Source organism: Aythya marila, assembly GCF_965140915.1.
Source record: "Aythya marila genome assembly, chromosome: 6".
NCBI classification, from domain to species: Eukaryota; Metazoa; Chordata; class Aves; order Anseriformes; family Anatidae; genus Aythya; species Aythya marila.
Genome location: NC_139047.1, coordinates 32,208,383 through 32,224,301, shown reverse-complemented (window position 1 = coordinate 32,224,301; position 15,919 = coordinate 32,208,383). Strand labels below are relative to the sequence as shown.

At 70.8% G+C, this 15,919-nt stretch overlaps 1 protein-coding gene across 8 annotated transcripts in view; it reads right to left on the bottom strand.

Moving 5' to 3' along the window:
- The window catches only part of TNS1 (tensin 1), a gene marked incomplete at its 5' end in the record, with an annotated part of 46,756 nt that extends 33,642 nt beyond the window's left edge, over positions 1-13,114 (bottom strand). For 4 of the 8 annotated variants that reach the window (XM_082762881.1, XM_082762872.1, XM_082762873.1 and 1 more), the window contains one exon: positions 4,876-5,044. In XM_082762881.1, the coding sequence (XP_082619007.1) occupies positions 4,876-4,902 (27 nt within the window). Of the gene's footprint in view, positions 1-4,875; positions 5,045-10,138; positions 10,334-10,994; positions 11,110-13,081 lie in introns of those variants that run through there. The other 4 variants (XM_082762879.1, XM_082762880.1, XM_082762874.1 and 1 more) reach the window with 2 other exon arrangements.
- Positions 13,115-15,919: the final 2,805 nt, after the last annotated feature.

Genomic DNA, 15,919 nt, shown 5'->3' with positions numbered 1-15,919 from the left:
TCGGGGACCACGCAGGTGGCGGCGCCACCGCCATCCCCAGGGACCCCCATGTCCCCTGCTGCTGGGGTTTGGGGGATAAGGCAGGGGGTCTCGTGCACCCCCAGGCCAGGTTTGCCGGGCTGCAGCAGACACAGCCGCCTTTCTTCTCCCCCCCCCCCCGCCGGTGTTTGCATTCCTGCCGCCCGGCTCCCTCCACCGCGACCCCTCCGCCCGGCAGCCCTGCCCAGGAATGCGAGGAACGAGGCGCAGCGGGGCGGCCGCCCACCCCCAAGCCCTGCGCCCCCCCAGGTCGCAGCCCTTCCAAAAGGTCCCCGCCGTGAGACCCCGGCCTCTCCTCGAAGGTGAAGCCCAGCCCAAGTTTCCAACACGCCCCGTGGGGGCTCCCTGATGTCTCCTCAAGGGTTGGGCACCGAGCACATCCTGCACTTGGGGGGTGCCAAGGGGCTCCCCCTGCCTCCAGCCGCCTGCTGGCACAACATCTGCAGAAACTTCACGCCCCTGGGACATCCAGCAACCAGCAAACACCCGCGGTGACTCCGAGGGTCCCCTGGCTGGGCTGCGGGACGCGAGGATGCTGAGCTGTTGCTCCCGGGGCCGGGCAAGCACTGGCCCTCGGCCCGTGGCACAGCCCGCCCAGCTGCCGGTGGGTTACACAGGCCCATCGCTGACGCATATCCCTTCCTTTGGGTGGCGGTTTTTGTTTTTCCCTTCCCCAGGAGCTCTGATAAACAAGCCCGAGCCGTCTGATATCCGGGCCGGTGCTGACCCTTGCGGTGCCAGGAGTAGCGGCGGGAGCCAGAGCGCACCCGGTGCGCTCCCTGGCACGGTGGAGACACGCAGAGGGGAGACACATGGCCTCCCCCGGGGCCATGGGGAGGATGATCCCCTCCCGTGAAGCCACAAGAGCTGGGCAGAGGGTGGGACGTGCAGTTGCCAAAGAGGGCAGTGACTCAGTGGCTCAGTGGCTCAGTCACTGTCCCGCAGAACACGGCTGGGGTGGCACCAGAGGATGCGTGGAGAGGAGTCACCCCGGCCCACCCCTTGCATCCAGCGCCGTGTCACCCCGCAGGGGACCTCAGTCCCCCTAGGACAGTCACCTGAGCTGTGCGTCACCCCACGTCCCAGCTGTGCATCACCTCCCCGAAAGGACAAGGCTGAGAGCGGTGGCACCCCCGCATCCGAAGGGGAGCGACCCCGGGGCTCAGCGCCCCTCCGGCCACCTGCCCGCTCCCTGTTCCCACCCCAAAATTTCACAGCGTGCGTTTCTCGCCGCCGCAGCCCATCTCCTGTTTATGCAACAAGTCCCCCGCACGTTTCCAGCCACGCTCCCCCCCTCGGCCCAGCCCCACCCTGCCCAGGCTCGGTGCGCTGCGGGCACCCCGTTGTGCCAGCCTCGGGGACGCCCGCACCCAGCCGCTCGCGGGGGGATCCCGAGAAACGGGGCTCAGCGCCCCAGCACGGCAAGTGCTCGGCTGCTTTTCGGGTTTCTGCCCCTCAGCCGGGTCCCGCAAAGCTGCGGGCAGGACGTGCCGGGAGCCCCAGTTTGGCCGGGATGAGTCAGGAGCTGGGGGTGAGTCAGGAGCTGGGCGGACGCCGGAGCGCAGAGGTCCCGCAGCTCCCAGGCTTTGCTCCGAGCATCCCCTTCCCAGAGCCACGGCCCCGCCACGTGCCCGGCCCCGAGGCACTCCCAGAGCAGGGCAGAGGCCACGGGCTGGGCGTCACCGTGTCCCTGCAGCCGTTGCACAAGAGATGCTGGCGGTACCCGGGGAGGGAAGCGCTCTCCTCCGATCCCCAGCCCGGAGGCTCGCTGCGGGGCGAACCCTTTGCAGCACCCGCACGCCCTGCTCCTGTTTCTCCCTTGCACGCCTCCTCGATTCAGGCCACTAAAACCCCACAGGAGCCACAAGGTGGGTCAGGAACAGAAAGGATTCACCCCGTGCCCAGGCACAGGGGAAGGATGAGCACCAACCCCGGGGCAGGGCGAAGGCAAGGGGACGCCGTCCCCAAGCACCCCACCACAGCCACCCCAAACCCGCAAAACCCCAGCAGCGCCCTTCCTTGGGGTCAGCACTGATTTCCACCAGCACCCGCAGTGCTCCAAGAGCCGTGGCACCGTGGCACAGCCCAGGGACATCCCCAGCTGCCCTGCTGCAGCCAGAGGCCACCAGCCACCCCGGTGACACGCGGGTGCCTGGTTAAGCTCACGGCAGGGGACGTGCGCCCGGCCCAGCACCAGCGCAGGATCCCTCCCCTCCCACCACCCCCTGCTATTTCCAAAAAACACCTCCAGGCGCTGGCCCCGTAAACACCCTCGTGGCAACAAGTCCTCGTCCCCTGGCAGCGCCGTGGCTCGGGGCAGCGAACCCGAGGGGACCATGTAAGGGAAGGCAGCGGAGAGCTGCCGGGACGCCGCGCAGCCGCCCCACGGTGCTGAGCCTGGCTGGGGTGGACCCTGCCCCGGTGTCCCACCAGGAAGGTGGCAATAGGGGCAGGGAGGATGGCAGCCCCAAGGGCTCCCGGTGGCGTGTCACTTGTCAGGCTGTGGGGACCGAGCCGGGAAGGGGACGCGCGGGAAAGTTGCGGGGCCTCCAACTCCGGCTGGTTTCGATTGAACCAAAATAGCCGGGTTTAACCCAAATAAGGGCAGCTCCTGGCTCCGAAGGGCTTCGAGCAATCGGCCCAGGGGTTGCAGCGGCCGGGCTGGGAGAAGGAGGAGAAGCCGTGCCCTTGGACATTCTTGGGATGCAAAAGGGCTCTTTGGGGTCAGCAGCACGGCACGGGCACCTCGGCGTGCCCCGGAGCGGGGCCGGCCCTGCTCTGCCTCCTCCTGCGGGCGCCGGGCTCGGCACGGGGCCGGCCACGGGCAGGGCCCTGCTGTGCTCCAGCACCTAAAAAGGCAACGTTTCGGCACCGGCCGCCCCGCCAGGCCAGCGCCTGCCTGGCTGCGGCCCCAGCGCCCGTCCCGTGGCCGCTCTCCCAGCCTGGCCGCCACCCGTGGGTGCTGCCACCCGTGGGTGCTGCCACCCGTGGGCGCAGGGGTGTCCGTTCCCAGGGTGCCACCTGCCCTGGCATGGGGACCCCGGATAGGAGCGGGGTCACTGCGCCCTGCTCCAGCCACCGGGGCGGGGGGATCCCAGGGCTCTGGTCCCACCCCGGGGACCCCGATCGGCCCCGGGGATCAACTGGGATGGAGAGGTCCTCGCACGGGATTGGCCAGCGAGTGGATCCTTGCAGGGATTGGTCGGCGAGTGGATCCTCGCTGTCGGCACATGGATCCCCCCGTGGCATTGGTTGGATCCCTGATACTCACACGGGATTGGCCAGGGCAGGGATCCTGGCACAGGATTGGTCGCTGAGTGGATCCCCGTGTGGGTGCCCCCCGGTCCCCGTGGAACCGCGCTCCCCGTGCCCAAACCGTCCCCTCCTGTGCCACCTGGGGGGCTCTGCCACCGTTTTGGGGTGCCACGTGCCCCTGCGCCACCGTTTTGGGGTGCCACGGGGACAGGGCGCACGAGGCTGGCCACGGGGCACAGCAAAGCCAGCGGGAGGGTGGCACCAGCCGAACCCTCCGGCTCTGCTCCCCCAAACAAGCCGGGGTGCAAACAGAGCCACCGGCCCTCGGCGTTTGGGGTGAGGCCCCGGGGTGAGGCTCAGGACCCCAAAACTCTGTGACACGGGCGAGCACAGCCCCGAGGAGCGGGGCCCCACGAAGCGTCACCGCCGGCCCTGCCCTTCCTGGAGCGGGGGCCCGTGGAGAGGCTGCCCTAGGGAGGCTCCAAAGCGGACACCGGGGGCTGGTGTCCCCCAGGGGTGCCACCACGGGGGTGGCATTGACCAGGGAGGCGTGGGACGAGCAGGGGGCCGCCGGCAGCGCCGTGCCCCAGCAGGGACAGCGCAGCCCTCCCTGTGTCCCCACGCTGCAGGGGCACGGGGCGCGTGCTCGGGTCCCCCCTGGCTCCCCAAAACGCGTCCCCAAACCCGAGGGCACCCTCCACGAGCACCCAGGGGACGCAGCCACCGCTGCCCCCCTGCCAGCTCTGTCCCCACCACCCACAGCCGGGGGGGGACACCCGGGGACGGACCCCGGCCCCGCGCGGGGCTGCGCAGTTCTCCTTTTTTTTTTATTTTTTTTAATTTTTTTTTTTATTTTTGTTGTTTTCCCCTTAAAAACAAAACGGCTGATGCCTCGCTCGGCCGTTTCCTCTCCCAGGAACACAGCCCAAAAACATCTGCGCCGCCGGGACCTGCCCTGGCGAATTTAACCCTCTGCCTGCCCGGGCGGCGGCGGGGTGGGAAGGGGGGGGCCAGAAGGCCACCGTGGTGTCCCCCCCCCCCCTCCCCAAGGCCCCTCACCACTCATTAACCCGGGGTTTAACCATTGACGGTCCCGCAGGAGGACGGGGAGGGGGGATTAACCCCTGCGCTGCCCGGCTGTCCCCACACACACGCAGCCCACCCCGTGACCCCCCCGGTGAGGGGACACGGCTGCCAAACCCCCCCGGTCCAGCGTGGGGACACGTCCGTGGAGAGGTGGCACGGGGTGCCCGGGAGGGACCCCCCCACACCCTGCACCCCCTCCCTGGCCCCCTCCCTTGACGCTGCTCCCCGCGTTGCCCCCTCCGAGCCCCCCACCCCCTGCGGGACCCCCTCCGGGCACCGACCCCCAGCAGCGTCCCCAAACCCGGAGTGTGCAGGGGGGCGCAGGAGGGGGTCCCCCAACCACGCAGCACCCTCCCCGCACGGCTGTCACGCTCGGACCCCCCCCCACGCCCCCAGGAGATGCCGCCCCGCGCAGCGTTTGTCCCCCTAACGGGGTTTTGGGGGAGGAAAATGGGGGGGGCAAAGACCCCCGCGTGCCGTGGCACCCGGCTGTACCTGGTTCATGACGCTCCCGAAATCCATCCGGGGTCTCGCCTGCCTACATCCGAGGGGGACGGCAGCGCAGCCTCACCTGGCCGGGGGGCTCTGGGGGTGGCTGGGGTTGGGGTTGGGGGGGGGGGGGTTGCCGGGGAGGGAGGGGGGGGGGCCTGGGGCAGGCGGGAGCCCAGCGTCGCCCGGGCGGGCAGGCGTGAAGGCGGACTGCAGGCAGAGCCCCCCTCCCTCCCCGGGACAAGCCCGGAGAAGGAAGGAAGGAAGGAGGGAGGGAGGAGGGAGGGGAGGGAGGGAAAAAAGGGGGGGGAGAGCCCAAGGGTTTCGCTCCCCGCAGGCAGGACCCCGGCGATGGAGGGGAGCCGGGGAGGGGGGCCCTGCAACCCCCCCCCTCCTCGCCCCTCCGTACCCCCAAGGCTGCCGGGGGGGGGGCCCTGGGGCGCCGGCCCCCGGCCTTGGGGGAGGACGGGGGGGGGTCCCGGGTGGCTTTTTTCCACCGCTCCCCTCCCTCCTCTCCCTTCTCCCTCTCTTTCTTCTCCTCTTCCCTCTCTCCGGCGCGCTCCAAGTCGGACGCACACGCCCAGCCCCGCTCCCCTCGCCTCCCCCAAAAACGCCCTTAAAGGCAACCGGGAGCCGAGCCCCCGGGGCGAGGGGCGCTGGCGAGGGGGGACACACACCCCCCTCCCCGACCCCCAAATCCAAATTTTGCCCCCCTCCCCGAGCAGCCCAGCCCAGCGCCTCGCACGTCCCCGTGCCAAGGGGCCCCGGGCGGGCGGCGGGGTCGGGGCCTTATCGCCCCGCGTGACGCTGGTGGCGTCCCCGTGCCCTTGGCGGGGGGGTGGCAGGGGCACAGGGGCACAGGCACGGGGCTCGGCTTGGGGTCTTTCTGTTTGGCCCCCCCAAACAGGGGACAGCTCGGTCCCCCACCCTGCATGCCCGAAAAATGGCTCTCGGGTACCCCGCTGGTGCCGGAGCGGGGGCAGCGAAGCTTTGCCCCCAAAAAAGCCAAAAAAAGGATGGGGAAGCACTGGCTGCCGGCGCTGTCCCGTGGCACACGACACCCTGCCAGCCCCCCCACTGGCCTGTCCCAAAAGCGGGGCACACCCAACGTCCCCCTGGCCTTCCTCCCACCTCCCTCCAGCCTCCTCCTCCTCCTCCTCCTCGGGGTGCCGGCAGCGGCGTGCGAGCAAGTGGTCAGTGCCAGGACACCCGGGCGCAGAGGGGCCGTGGTGTAAGGAAACCCCGGCCGCAGCGGGGCCGGGGGCGAGCCCACAGAAAGGCAAACAGGCTGGGGGGGGCCACGAGCCAGCCGCCGGGCCCGGCACTGTTGACATTTTCTCGCCCAACACCTCCCCGTTCCTGTTTGCGTTTCCGTCCTCGCGCCGCGGGCCCAGCCAAAAAAACTCCAGGGCTGGCTCTGCCTGGAGCCAGGGGCTGCGATGGGGTGGGATGGGGTGGGATGGGGTGGGATGGGACGGGATGGCAGCGAGGGGCTCGCCCTCTGCCTTCTCCCCCCGGGGCCACACAGCTTTCCACGTCCGACCCGAGCATCCCGCTGATCGCATCCCCTGCGCCACGCCGGGGCCGCTCCTCCTCAGCCCCACGCAGCCGCTGCTGGCACCTGCACCCGCTGCTCCTGGAAAGCGTGGAGAGAGCCCCTGGCGCGTGAGGAAACCGAGGCACGGGGCGGCTGCGTGCCCTCGGAGGGCTCGGGGGGCTGGGGGCTTTCCAGCAGAAAGGGGGCAGGGGAGCAACGAACGCCCCCAGCCCAGGAGCAGGGCACGGAGCCGGAGCCGGCACAAATCTCGGCTCCCCAGGACGCGGCCCCGGGGCAGCTCCCAGGCCCTGGGAAACCCCAGTGTGGGAAGAGCCGGGGCCAGATGGGAAAGGCTCGGCATCCCAGGGGGTGAGCGGAGGGCACTGACAGCTCGGCCCTGTCCCCTGCCTGCAGGAGCTGTCCCCAGGGAGGCGACGGAGCTGTCCCTCGGGGAGGTGACGCGTCCCCTCCACAGGGCGCAGCCACTCCAGTCCTTAAAGCGTCTCTGAACTCAGACCCCCGCCAGCCACCAAAAACATCCCGGAGCCAACACGGGACAGGGGGACGGGTCCAGCAGGCGGCCCAGTGTCTCCGGTGGTCTCGCGGAGCCCCCCCAGGGAAACCTGGGCCTGGTGACGGACCCCACCTGAACCAGCTCCTGCGCATCCCAAAACAGCCATCCCCATCCCAAAACAGCCATCCCCATCCCAAAACAGCCATCCCCATCCCAAAACAGCCATCCCCATCCCAAAACAGCCACCCCGGAGCACACCCAGCCCAGGAGGAGCATCCCCACCCACCCCCAGGGTGGCAGAAGGAAGGGGACGTGAGGACCAGCCCTCGGGGGGGAGCCTCCCCGCGCTCCCCCCTGCCCTGAGCGCGGGCGGGCTCAGCACCCGGAGGGTGCAGGACGGGCCCCAGCTCCAGCGACCCCCCCCCACCCCCCAGAGCTGAGACAGAGGCTGAATATTTCGGCGGTGACGTAAAGAAGGGGAAAAAGGAAAGAGAAAAAAAAAAAAAAAAAAGAAGAAGAAGGAGAAGGAAAAAAAAAAAAAAAAAAAAAAAAAACAACACAACCCAAACCCCCCTCCAGGACCCGCTGCGTCAACACCAGCTGGCACAGCGGCCGGGCAGGGCTGGCCCCCCTGCAGCCCCCCGTCCCGCACCCCGGCTGGGCCCGTGCCAGGGCCAAGGACACATTCCTGCCGCATTCCTCCCCCGTGCTGTGTTGTGGAGACCATGGGTGTTGCTAATTATCTGTCCCGGAGGCAGGGTGGCTTTTAACGGGGGGCATCGGGGACGGGGATGGGACGCCCAGCCCGAGGCACGGGGCCGGGGGCAGCCCAGCAGGACAGCCGTGTGCCGCAGCAGGGTCACTGCTGTCCCCTCCCCGTGTCCCCCATTCCTGGCACAGCCACAGGGCCCGGCCGTGCCCCAAACAGCACCCAGCACCCCAAATCCAGGCTGCCCGGATGCGTCCCCGCCGCGTCCCCCCCCTTCCCACAGCCCAGGACCCCGTCCCCGTGCGGGGGCACAGGAGGTGCCGCGGGCACCGGGAGCGATCGCTGTGGCCAGGACACACCTCGCTGCACGGCCCTGGCCCCGCTCCAGCGCCCGGTTTAATGATGGACAAACCCCCCCCCCTCCCCGACCCCACGGTGGGGGGCACTTTGGCAAACAAGCCGAGCCTGGAAGGGGGCCAGCAGGGGATGGATCCGGCCCCCGGCACGTCCCCGGAGCACGCGCGGCCCCCCCTGCACCCAGCACCTTGGGGTCGCCCCCAGCAGCACCACCCTGGCAGGGTGGGACCCACGGGATGGGGCCCCCACCTCTGCACCACAGCCCCGGGGGGTGAGGACGGGACCTCCCCACGCACCCCCGGGGGCTCACACGTGCCCGGCCGCCCCCCCGTGACTCAGTTTCCCCATTTTTGCAAAGGAAGCTGCAGCCCCCCCCCCAGCTTTGGGCTGAGGACCCCAGCACAGCGAGGGATGGAGGAGGAAGGCTGGGGGGCTCGAGCGCACGCCGGTGTCCGTCCGTCCGTCCCCCTCAGAGCGAAGGGGGGAAGGTTTGCTAAGCAAGGAAAAATCCCCCGAGCGGAGGGGCCGGGCGCGAGAAGGGCCTTACATGGGCATGGGAACGGCTTCGTGCTTCCCAGATGATGTCTGTGCGTCTGCCCCGGCCCCCCCAGTGCCGCCCACGGGCTGCGGGCACCCCGCCAGCCTCGCCTGGCACCGCGGGGGCACGGCCACTTCGCCGCCCCCAGGTCCCCCTCGGTGCCACCAGCACCTCCGCATCCCCCTTCCCACCGTAGCCCGTCCATTTGGGGCTTTTACATGGGGTTTTTCCCCAAATGGGGCCAGGAGGAATCCAGGGGGCTGCGGGAGGGCTCGGGGCAGGTCCCCTGGGGAAACCACAGGGAGGGGACACGAAGGCAGCGGGGACAGGAGCAGCCTGGGGGGGGGAGCACGAGCTCAGCAGCATCTCCAAGGCAGCAGGAGGAAGCGTTGGGGCGAACAGCACCAAGCACCTCGGGGGGGGGGGGGGGGATCCCGTTTCCCCACTCCCCGAGCATCCAGGGGGCGCAGGGGTTAAAGGCGAGGGGCTTCAGGTGGACACGAGGCCGTTTTCGCCCTGAGCTGAGCCCCCTCCCCGCACGCTCCCTCCCTGGAGACCCTAAAGGAACGAGCTGGCGTGAGCCCGCTGGCTGCTCGCCTGGCCGCAGCAGCCCCTCCCTGGGCGCTGGCCCAGCGGAGCCGCGGAGAAGGCCCCTGGCCCCGGCCCCACGCACGCACCCCCCCGCCCCAGCAGCACCCCCGCGGGGGGGAAGCTCCAGCCCCCGACGAGCGTGGGAAGGGGGAGGGAGGCCGACCGACTGCAGCGGGTTTCCCTCACGCACCCAGCCAGCGCCCCGGGTGCAAGGCCCTGCGGGCGCGCAACCCCGTAGCAGACAGCGGAGAATCCCCACCAGCCGCTTCCTCCCGCCTGCAAACGCTGGCAGACGCTCCCCGCCACCGCGTGCTGTGTTGTAGGCATCCCCGTTCCCTCTCCCCATCACCAGGGCACGCTGCCTCCCCCAGCTCAGCCCCAGGGCGCTTGGCGGAGGGTCCCCGGGGTGACGCAGGGTCCCCGGATTGTCACTGGGTCCCCACAGGGTCCCCACAGCCCTGCCGAGCCTCGCAGCCACCTCAACCCTGCCCGCTCGGGACCCGGGGTGCCGGGCACATCCCAAAGGTTCCCCTGCAGCCCCTTGAGCCCCCGGCGTGGTGCCAGGGCTGCTCCAGCACCACCCACACCGCGGCACGCTGCGAAGCGCCACGCGTGCCCGGCCCCTGGCACGGCCGCCTCGGGGCTCCGGAGCCGATTCTCTCCCTCCCTGCCCAGCCGGGCACGGGCACGGGCACGGGCACGGGCACGGGCACGTCCCAGCCCACGCTGCCCGCCCGGGGCGCGCCAGCCTCTTCCCGCCAGAGATGCCAGCCCCGGAGCCGCCTGGCACCCGTCCCTCCCCGGGGGCTCGGGAATGCGCAGCCCAAAACCCAGCCCCGCTGGCAGGGCAGGCACGGGCAGCGGGGTGGCACGCCGCCGCTTTGGCACTGGTGACAGCGGTGCCGCCGTCAGCAGGCAGCAATCCGGGTGCCCGCCCGGTTGGGGATGGCCGGCGTGGATCCCAAAACCCCTGCTCAAGCCCCCAGACCCCCCCCTTCCTGGATAAAAGGGGACCAGCCTTACCTTGGCTTGGCACTTGGTGTGGCAGGAGAGCTTGCAGCCTGCGGGAGGGGACAGGGCGTTAGAGGGGACACATGGGGGCAGCCCGTGGTGACCCCACACGCAGGGTTGCACCCACGAGGGGGCACGGACCACGCCAGCCCCCCAGGACTGCGGGAGCACCCACAGAGATGCACAAACCCTGCCCCCGTGCACTCCACATGTGGGACACGTCCCCCCCCCGTGGTGCCAACGTGCCAGGGGCGCGTGTGCCTGTGCGCACCGCGGTGCCTGGAGGTAGGGGGCACGGATGGAGAGCGCGTGGTGCCAGCTCTGCTTGTGAGCTCTTGCACACCCACGCACACCCACGCAGCTGTGCACACGCACTGCGCGTCTCCGTGCAGGACGCCAACCCATCAGCGGGGCAACACCAGGCGCACCCCGGCGCGCCGCCCCGAGGGGACGCCAGGGTCCCCGCGCAGCGTGGCCGCGGCTGCATGGCCCCCCCCAAAGACCCCGTCCCCCCCGGGATGGTTTCCTGCAGCGCAGGGAACACAGGAAGGCGCATTGTTCCCGCGGCCGGGAGCGTTTCCTCCCGCCGCCCCTCGCACGGGGCTCGGCGTCACCGCACACGTGCGAGGGGCCACGTCACCGCGTGTCCCACCGGGCGCCCCGGCCTCGCCAAGGGGGGACAGCGGCCACCAGGAAAGCGAAGGGGAGGAGCAGGCAGCGGGGCCGTGAGCGTGCCCGTGCCCGCACGTGCGGGGTGGCGTCGCGTGCACCAAGCGGGCAGCGTTGCACGCGTGTTGCACGCTTGCTGCACGCTTGTTGCACGCTTGTTGCACGCTCGGCCACGCGCGCAGACGCCCGCCCCGCTCACCTCGGCAGGTGCTGCCCTGGCGCGTGATGGCCTGCCGGCAGATCCCGCACGCCTTCACCTTCTTGAAGCTCGTCATCTTGAAGGCGTGCGCCGGGGGGGCCTCCAGGTCCTGGGGCTGGGGGGGGGACACACGGGGACACGTCAGCAGGGCGGGGGGAGCACCGAGACCCCCGCTCCCTCGCCCTGCTCCAGCTCCCCTCCGGGCACAGCCTGATCCCTCTGCAGGGCACCCCAATTGTGCCTTCCCCGCGCCCCACCGGTGCCGGGGGGGGGCTGCGACACCCCCCGGCCCTATAAAGAGTCTCTGCCGCCCTCTGGCGGCGCGCACCGGGGCGGAGCACACGCGTGTGAGCGCACGCAGGGTGGGTGTGCGCGCACGGGGGTGCACACGGAGACCTGAACACGTGCACGCGCACGGCGTGTGGCCACGTGTGGGTGTGCACACGCGTGGACACACGTGTTTGTGCGTGTACAAGCGCGTGTGTGTGTGCACAAGCGTGCACAAGTGTTGGCACGGGGGTGCCGGCACGGGGGTGCTGGCACGGCCGCGGGCAGCCGGTGCCCACCCCGACCGCCCCAGGACTAATGGGATTACACTGAGGCCCCGCAGCCCACCCCCCTTTCACCCTGCTCCCCCCCCCCGGGCACCCGAAGTGTCCGTGCTGCCCCCCCCCACCTTGCTCCTCCTGCCTCAGTTTCCCCAGTGAGGGGTGGGGGCCCCAGATCCTGCGGCTGCAGGCAAAACGTCCCCTGGTGGTGCCCAAACCCCCCCCAAGTTGTCCGTGTTGTGTCCCCCCCCCAAGGGGCTCCCACTGCAGAGTTGCTGGGTGACAGTGAGGCCTAACGATGCCATGAGCTCATTTGCATATGCAAAGCAGCCTCCCCGCTGCAGGGTGCCCCGGGAAGAGGCTTTGCCCCCCGCTCCCAGGGATGCCCGGGGATGCCAGCCTGTCTCCCACACGCGCACCCCCCCCCCAAAGCTCCGCCAGCCTGGCCCCGCACAGGAGCTGGGGTCTGCTTCGTTAAGGGCAATTATCCTCATTAGGGGAAGCGCAGCCCCCCCTGCTCCCGCCCCACGGAGCCCCCCTGCGCTTGTCACGGTGCCAACGCCGTCCCCGCGCCGGGGAGGTGCCCCCAGTCCCGGGAAACAATGGGATCCCAGCTCCCTGCCGGCCAGATCCGGGCACCAGCTCCCTTTTGGGGCTGGGGGGGGGACACACAGGGGGGGTCTGAGCCCTTCTGGGGCTGTCACCTTGAGAGCCTGGGGTCCCCAAATCCGGCAGAGGGACCCCAAGGAGGCTGGAAGGGGACCCAGGTGTCCTGGGCTGGATGAGGCCCCAGGGAGAGGTGCCAGATGGATCAAGCGCCGGGACGCCTGGGTTCACTGCCCAGCACTGCAGAGAGCCGCGGGGGGGGGACAGCGGAGGGAATGTCCCCCCCCCCACCCCGGGGAAGGGGGACACCCGCCTCCTCCATCCCCCATCCCATTTGGCTGGGGCCGCAAAGCTGAGGTGGGAGGGGGGCATTTTTGGGGTGCTGCCCCAGAGCCTCGGAGCCCGACTGGTCTGGATGGGGAGGGGGGGGCGCAGAGCCCCGAGCCCCCAGCACACACCAGAACCTCCCAGTTTGACCAGTGCCCCCCCCCTCTCCTCCAAGCGCCACGGAGCCTCGAGCACAGGGCCAGGCTGCGCGTAACGGGGGGGCCCCAAACACCCCCACAGAGCCCCCCCGGCCAGCCCCGCGTCCCCCCCGCATCCTCCCCAACCCCCTCCGCCCGCTCCCCCCTTGCTGCAGCCGTCTCGGTCCGGTGCCCCCCCCACCCCCTCACCCCCCTTGGCCCCATCCCGGGTCCCCCCACCCCCGGAGACCCCCGTGGATACTCAAGAGGGGCGGGGGCACCCCGGTGCCAGCGCAGCACTTCCCCCAAACCTCTCCAACCCCTCCACCGCCCCCCCCTCCCCAAACTCCCCGCGCCCCCCTCCTCTTTTCCAGCCGTTCCCGGTTCATCACCACCCCCCCCCCAGCTTCTCCCCACCTCCGTGCGCCCCCCACCCCCCCCCCAGCGCCCGGTACCCCCGGCCCCGTACCCAAAGCAGGCAGGAGAGGCACAGCCCGGTCATGCTGCCCCGGCGGCCCCGCCGCACCTCCCGCAGCCCGGCCCCGCTCGCTCCGCCCGCCCGGACCGCCCCCGACCCCCCCCCGACCCCCCCAACCCAGGACCGAGCCCCCCCCCCCCTCGGCTCCCCCCCCCCTCCAAGCTGGGGACAAAGAGAAGGGGGCAGCGCGCACCCTTCCGCAGCCCCCCTCGCAGCACCCAGGGGCAATTTGGGGGGATGTATGGGGGGCAGGCGCCTTCAGGGAGACCCCCCCCCCCAAAAAAAAAAAAAAACACACGCTGTGGAGGTGGCCTGGCCCGGGGGGGGCCCCCCGCTTGTCCCCTGGGTGGTCCCGGGGAGGGAGCAGCGCGGTGCCAAGGCCACGCTGCGCAGAGCTGGGGGCCTCGCAGGGGGGGGGGCGAGCGCTCGGCAGTGCTTATAGGGGGGGTGGGGGGGGAATTTGGGTGCCCTGGCACAAGTGGGGGGGCTTGGCTGGTGGCTGGGAGCCCCCCCAAGCCTCGGGGGGGGGGCTCATTTCCCTGGGGGGGCGCACAGAGCACAGGGAGCCCCCCATGGGTACCAGTGGTGAGGGCGCATCCCCCCCCCCACCCCAAAACCCCAGCCCCCCAGCATTAGCAGGGGCCCTCTGTGTGCCCTGTCCCCCCCCCCCCAGGGCCACCGTGTCCCCCCCCCAGCATAGCAAAGTGCCACCCACGCTTGCCTCCACCAGCGGTGCCCCCACGGTGCCCCCCCACCCCGTGCACACACCAGGCACACGCATGACCGGCTGCGCCACGCGTCCCGTGCGTGTCACCCGTGGGTGCCCCCCCCGCTGGGGGCTGTCCCCCCCCCACCCCGGGTGACAACGGGGATGGGGACACCCCGTGCAGGGCAAACTTTCGGGATTCTGCTCCCGGGGGGCACCCCGGGCCGGGGGCTTTTTGGGGACGGGGATCCTGCGCACACCGGGCACGTTCTGGGATCTCCGGGGCTGGGGGCTTTTTAGGGACAAGGCCCCCCCCCTGCAGAGGAGATGGGGGTCTCCCCGTTCTGGGTGCTGTAAGGACACGGGGACACCCCTTTTCCTCAGCACCCACTCCATAAGGGGCACGGGGATCCCAACAGATCCCTTCAGGGCAGGGGTTACAGGGTGGGGAGGGGGGGGGGGGTCCCAGTGCCATGCAGTGGGGGGGGGCACACAAGGAGGGATAAATGACAAGGGCCCCCCCCCGGCACACTTTAACCCCTCGATATCTGCAGGTGGCAGGAGCAGTGCCAGGCTGCCCCCCAGCCCCACACACCCCCAGAAGCTGCCCCAGCCCCGTGCGCCCCCCCCTTGCCATGGCACCCCCGTGGCCCCCCCCCGGCACCCCCTTACCTCCCTGTGGCGGCGCAGGAGGCAGGACACCAGCGATCGCCCCCAGCCAACCAAGGTGGCAAAGCACCAGCGCAGCCGGGTCATGGTGCCCCTACCCGGGGGTCACCCAGGATTTGGGGGGGGGGGACACTTTTTGGGGATGGGGGGGGGGGCCACCAGCCAAATCCAGTCGTGCCCTCGGGTCGCAACAAGCTGCGGTGCCCGGGAGGTGCCCCGGTATTGGGCACGGGGCCGTGCGGTGGTGATGGGCTGGGGGCTGCGGTCCCCCCCAGGCCCTGTGTGTGTGTGTCCCCCCCCCACTTTGGTCCCCCCAGCGTCGCCTGCGCGCTGGCAGCAGGCAGGGAGCACCGTGCCCGCCCATGTCCTGCAGTGCTTGGGTGGGAGCCAGCTCCAGCACGCTCCCCCCCCCCCTCCTCCTCCTCCTCCTCCTCCTCCTCCTCCTCCTTCTCCTTTTCCCCCCCCCCGTGCCCCCTGCCAGCCCCCCCTGCACCCACCGGGTCCCGCTGTGGGGTGGGTGCCAGATCCTGGCAGCACCCCCCCTTCACCCCCTGTTATTTAGGGGATGCCTGGCTCTGATTTGCCCCCCCCACCCCCCATCGTGCCCCCCAGTTTCCCTTTGGCACCCCCTGCCAGGATCCCCCCCCCAGAGCCCCCCCCAGCCGAGCCAACCCCTTCCCCACAGCCTTGGGATGATGCTTCAGGGGTGACCCCCCCCAATGGGTGCACCCCCCCCTTGGGTGCCCCCCCACAGCCCCCCGGCATTACCGGGGGGGTCTCCTCATCGCAGGGCACACCCTAAACCCCCCAATTTTTTGGGGGGGGACACATGGGATGGGGACATGGGGGGGGCCCTCATGCGCCCCACGGTGCGCAGAGGGCTGGGGGGGGGCAAGCAGGGCGCAGTGCCCCCCCCCTCGTGATGGGGGTGACATCACCGCTGGCCACGTTGTCCCCCACCCCCATTTAATTAGCAGATGGCCCCCGGCCCCCCCCCCCGAAAGCCAGGCAGCGCCAGGCCTGTGCGGGGCCATTAGCGTTATTGGCTGCGCCAGGCCCCGCTAATTGAATTGCACCCGCGCCAAGGGCGGGCAGGCGGCCCCCCCAGAGCCCCCCCCCAACCCCATCCCATCCCCAAATCCCCCCCCCTTTAAGGGACGGAGGGACACAGCTGCTGGGTGGCCCCCCCAGGGGACAGGGATGCTGGGGGGGGGGGGACGGGGATGGGGACACACGGCTGTGCACCCCCCCCTCCCCGACACCCGTTTAGGGTGCTGGGCTGGGTGGTTATGGGGTGATGCGGGGTGGTGGGGATGGGGGGGGCTCTGCCCTGTGCCGGGGGGGCACCCCACATGCCGGCACCCCGAGGGGGGGCCGGGCAGGCCCCGCTGGGTGCCGCACTTCCTACTTTCGCTTTGGTGCCGAGCGAGGCCAGGCTGGGGGTGGCCGTGCCC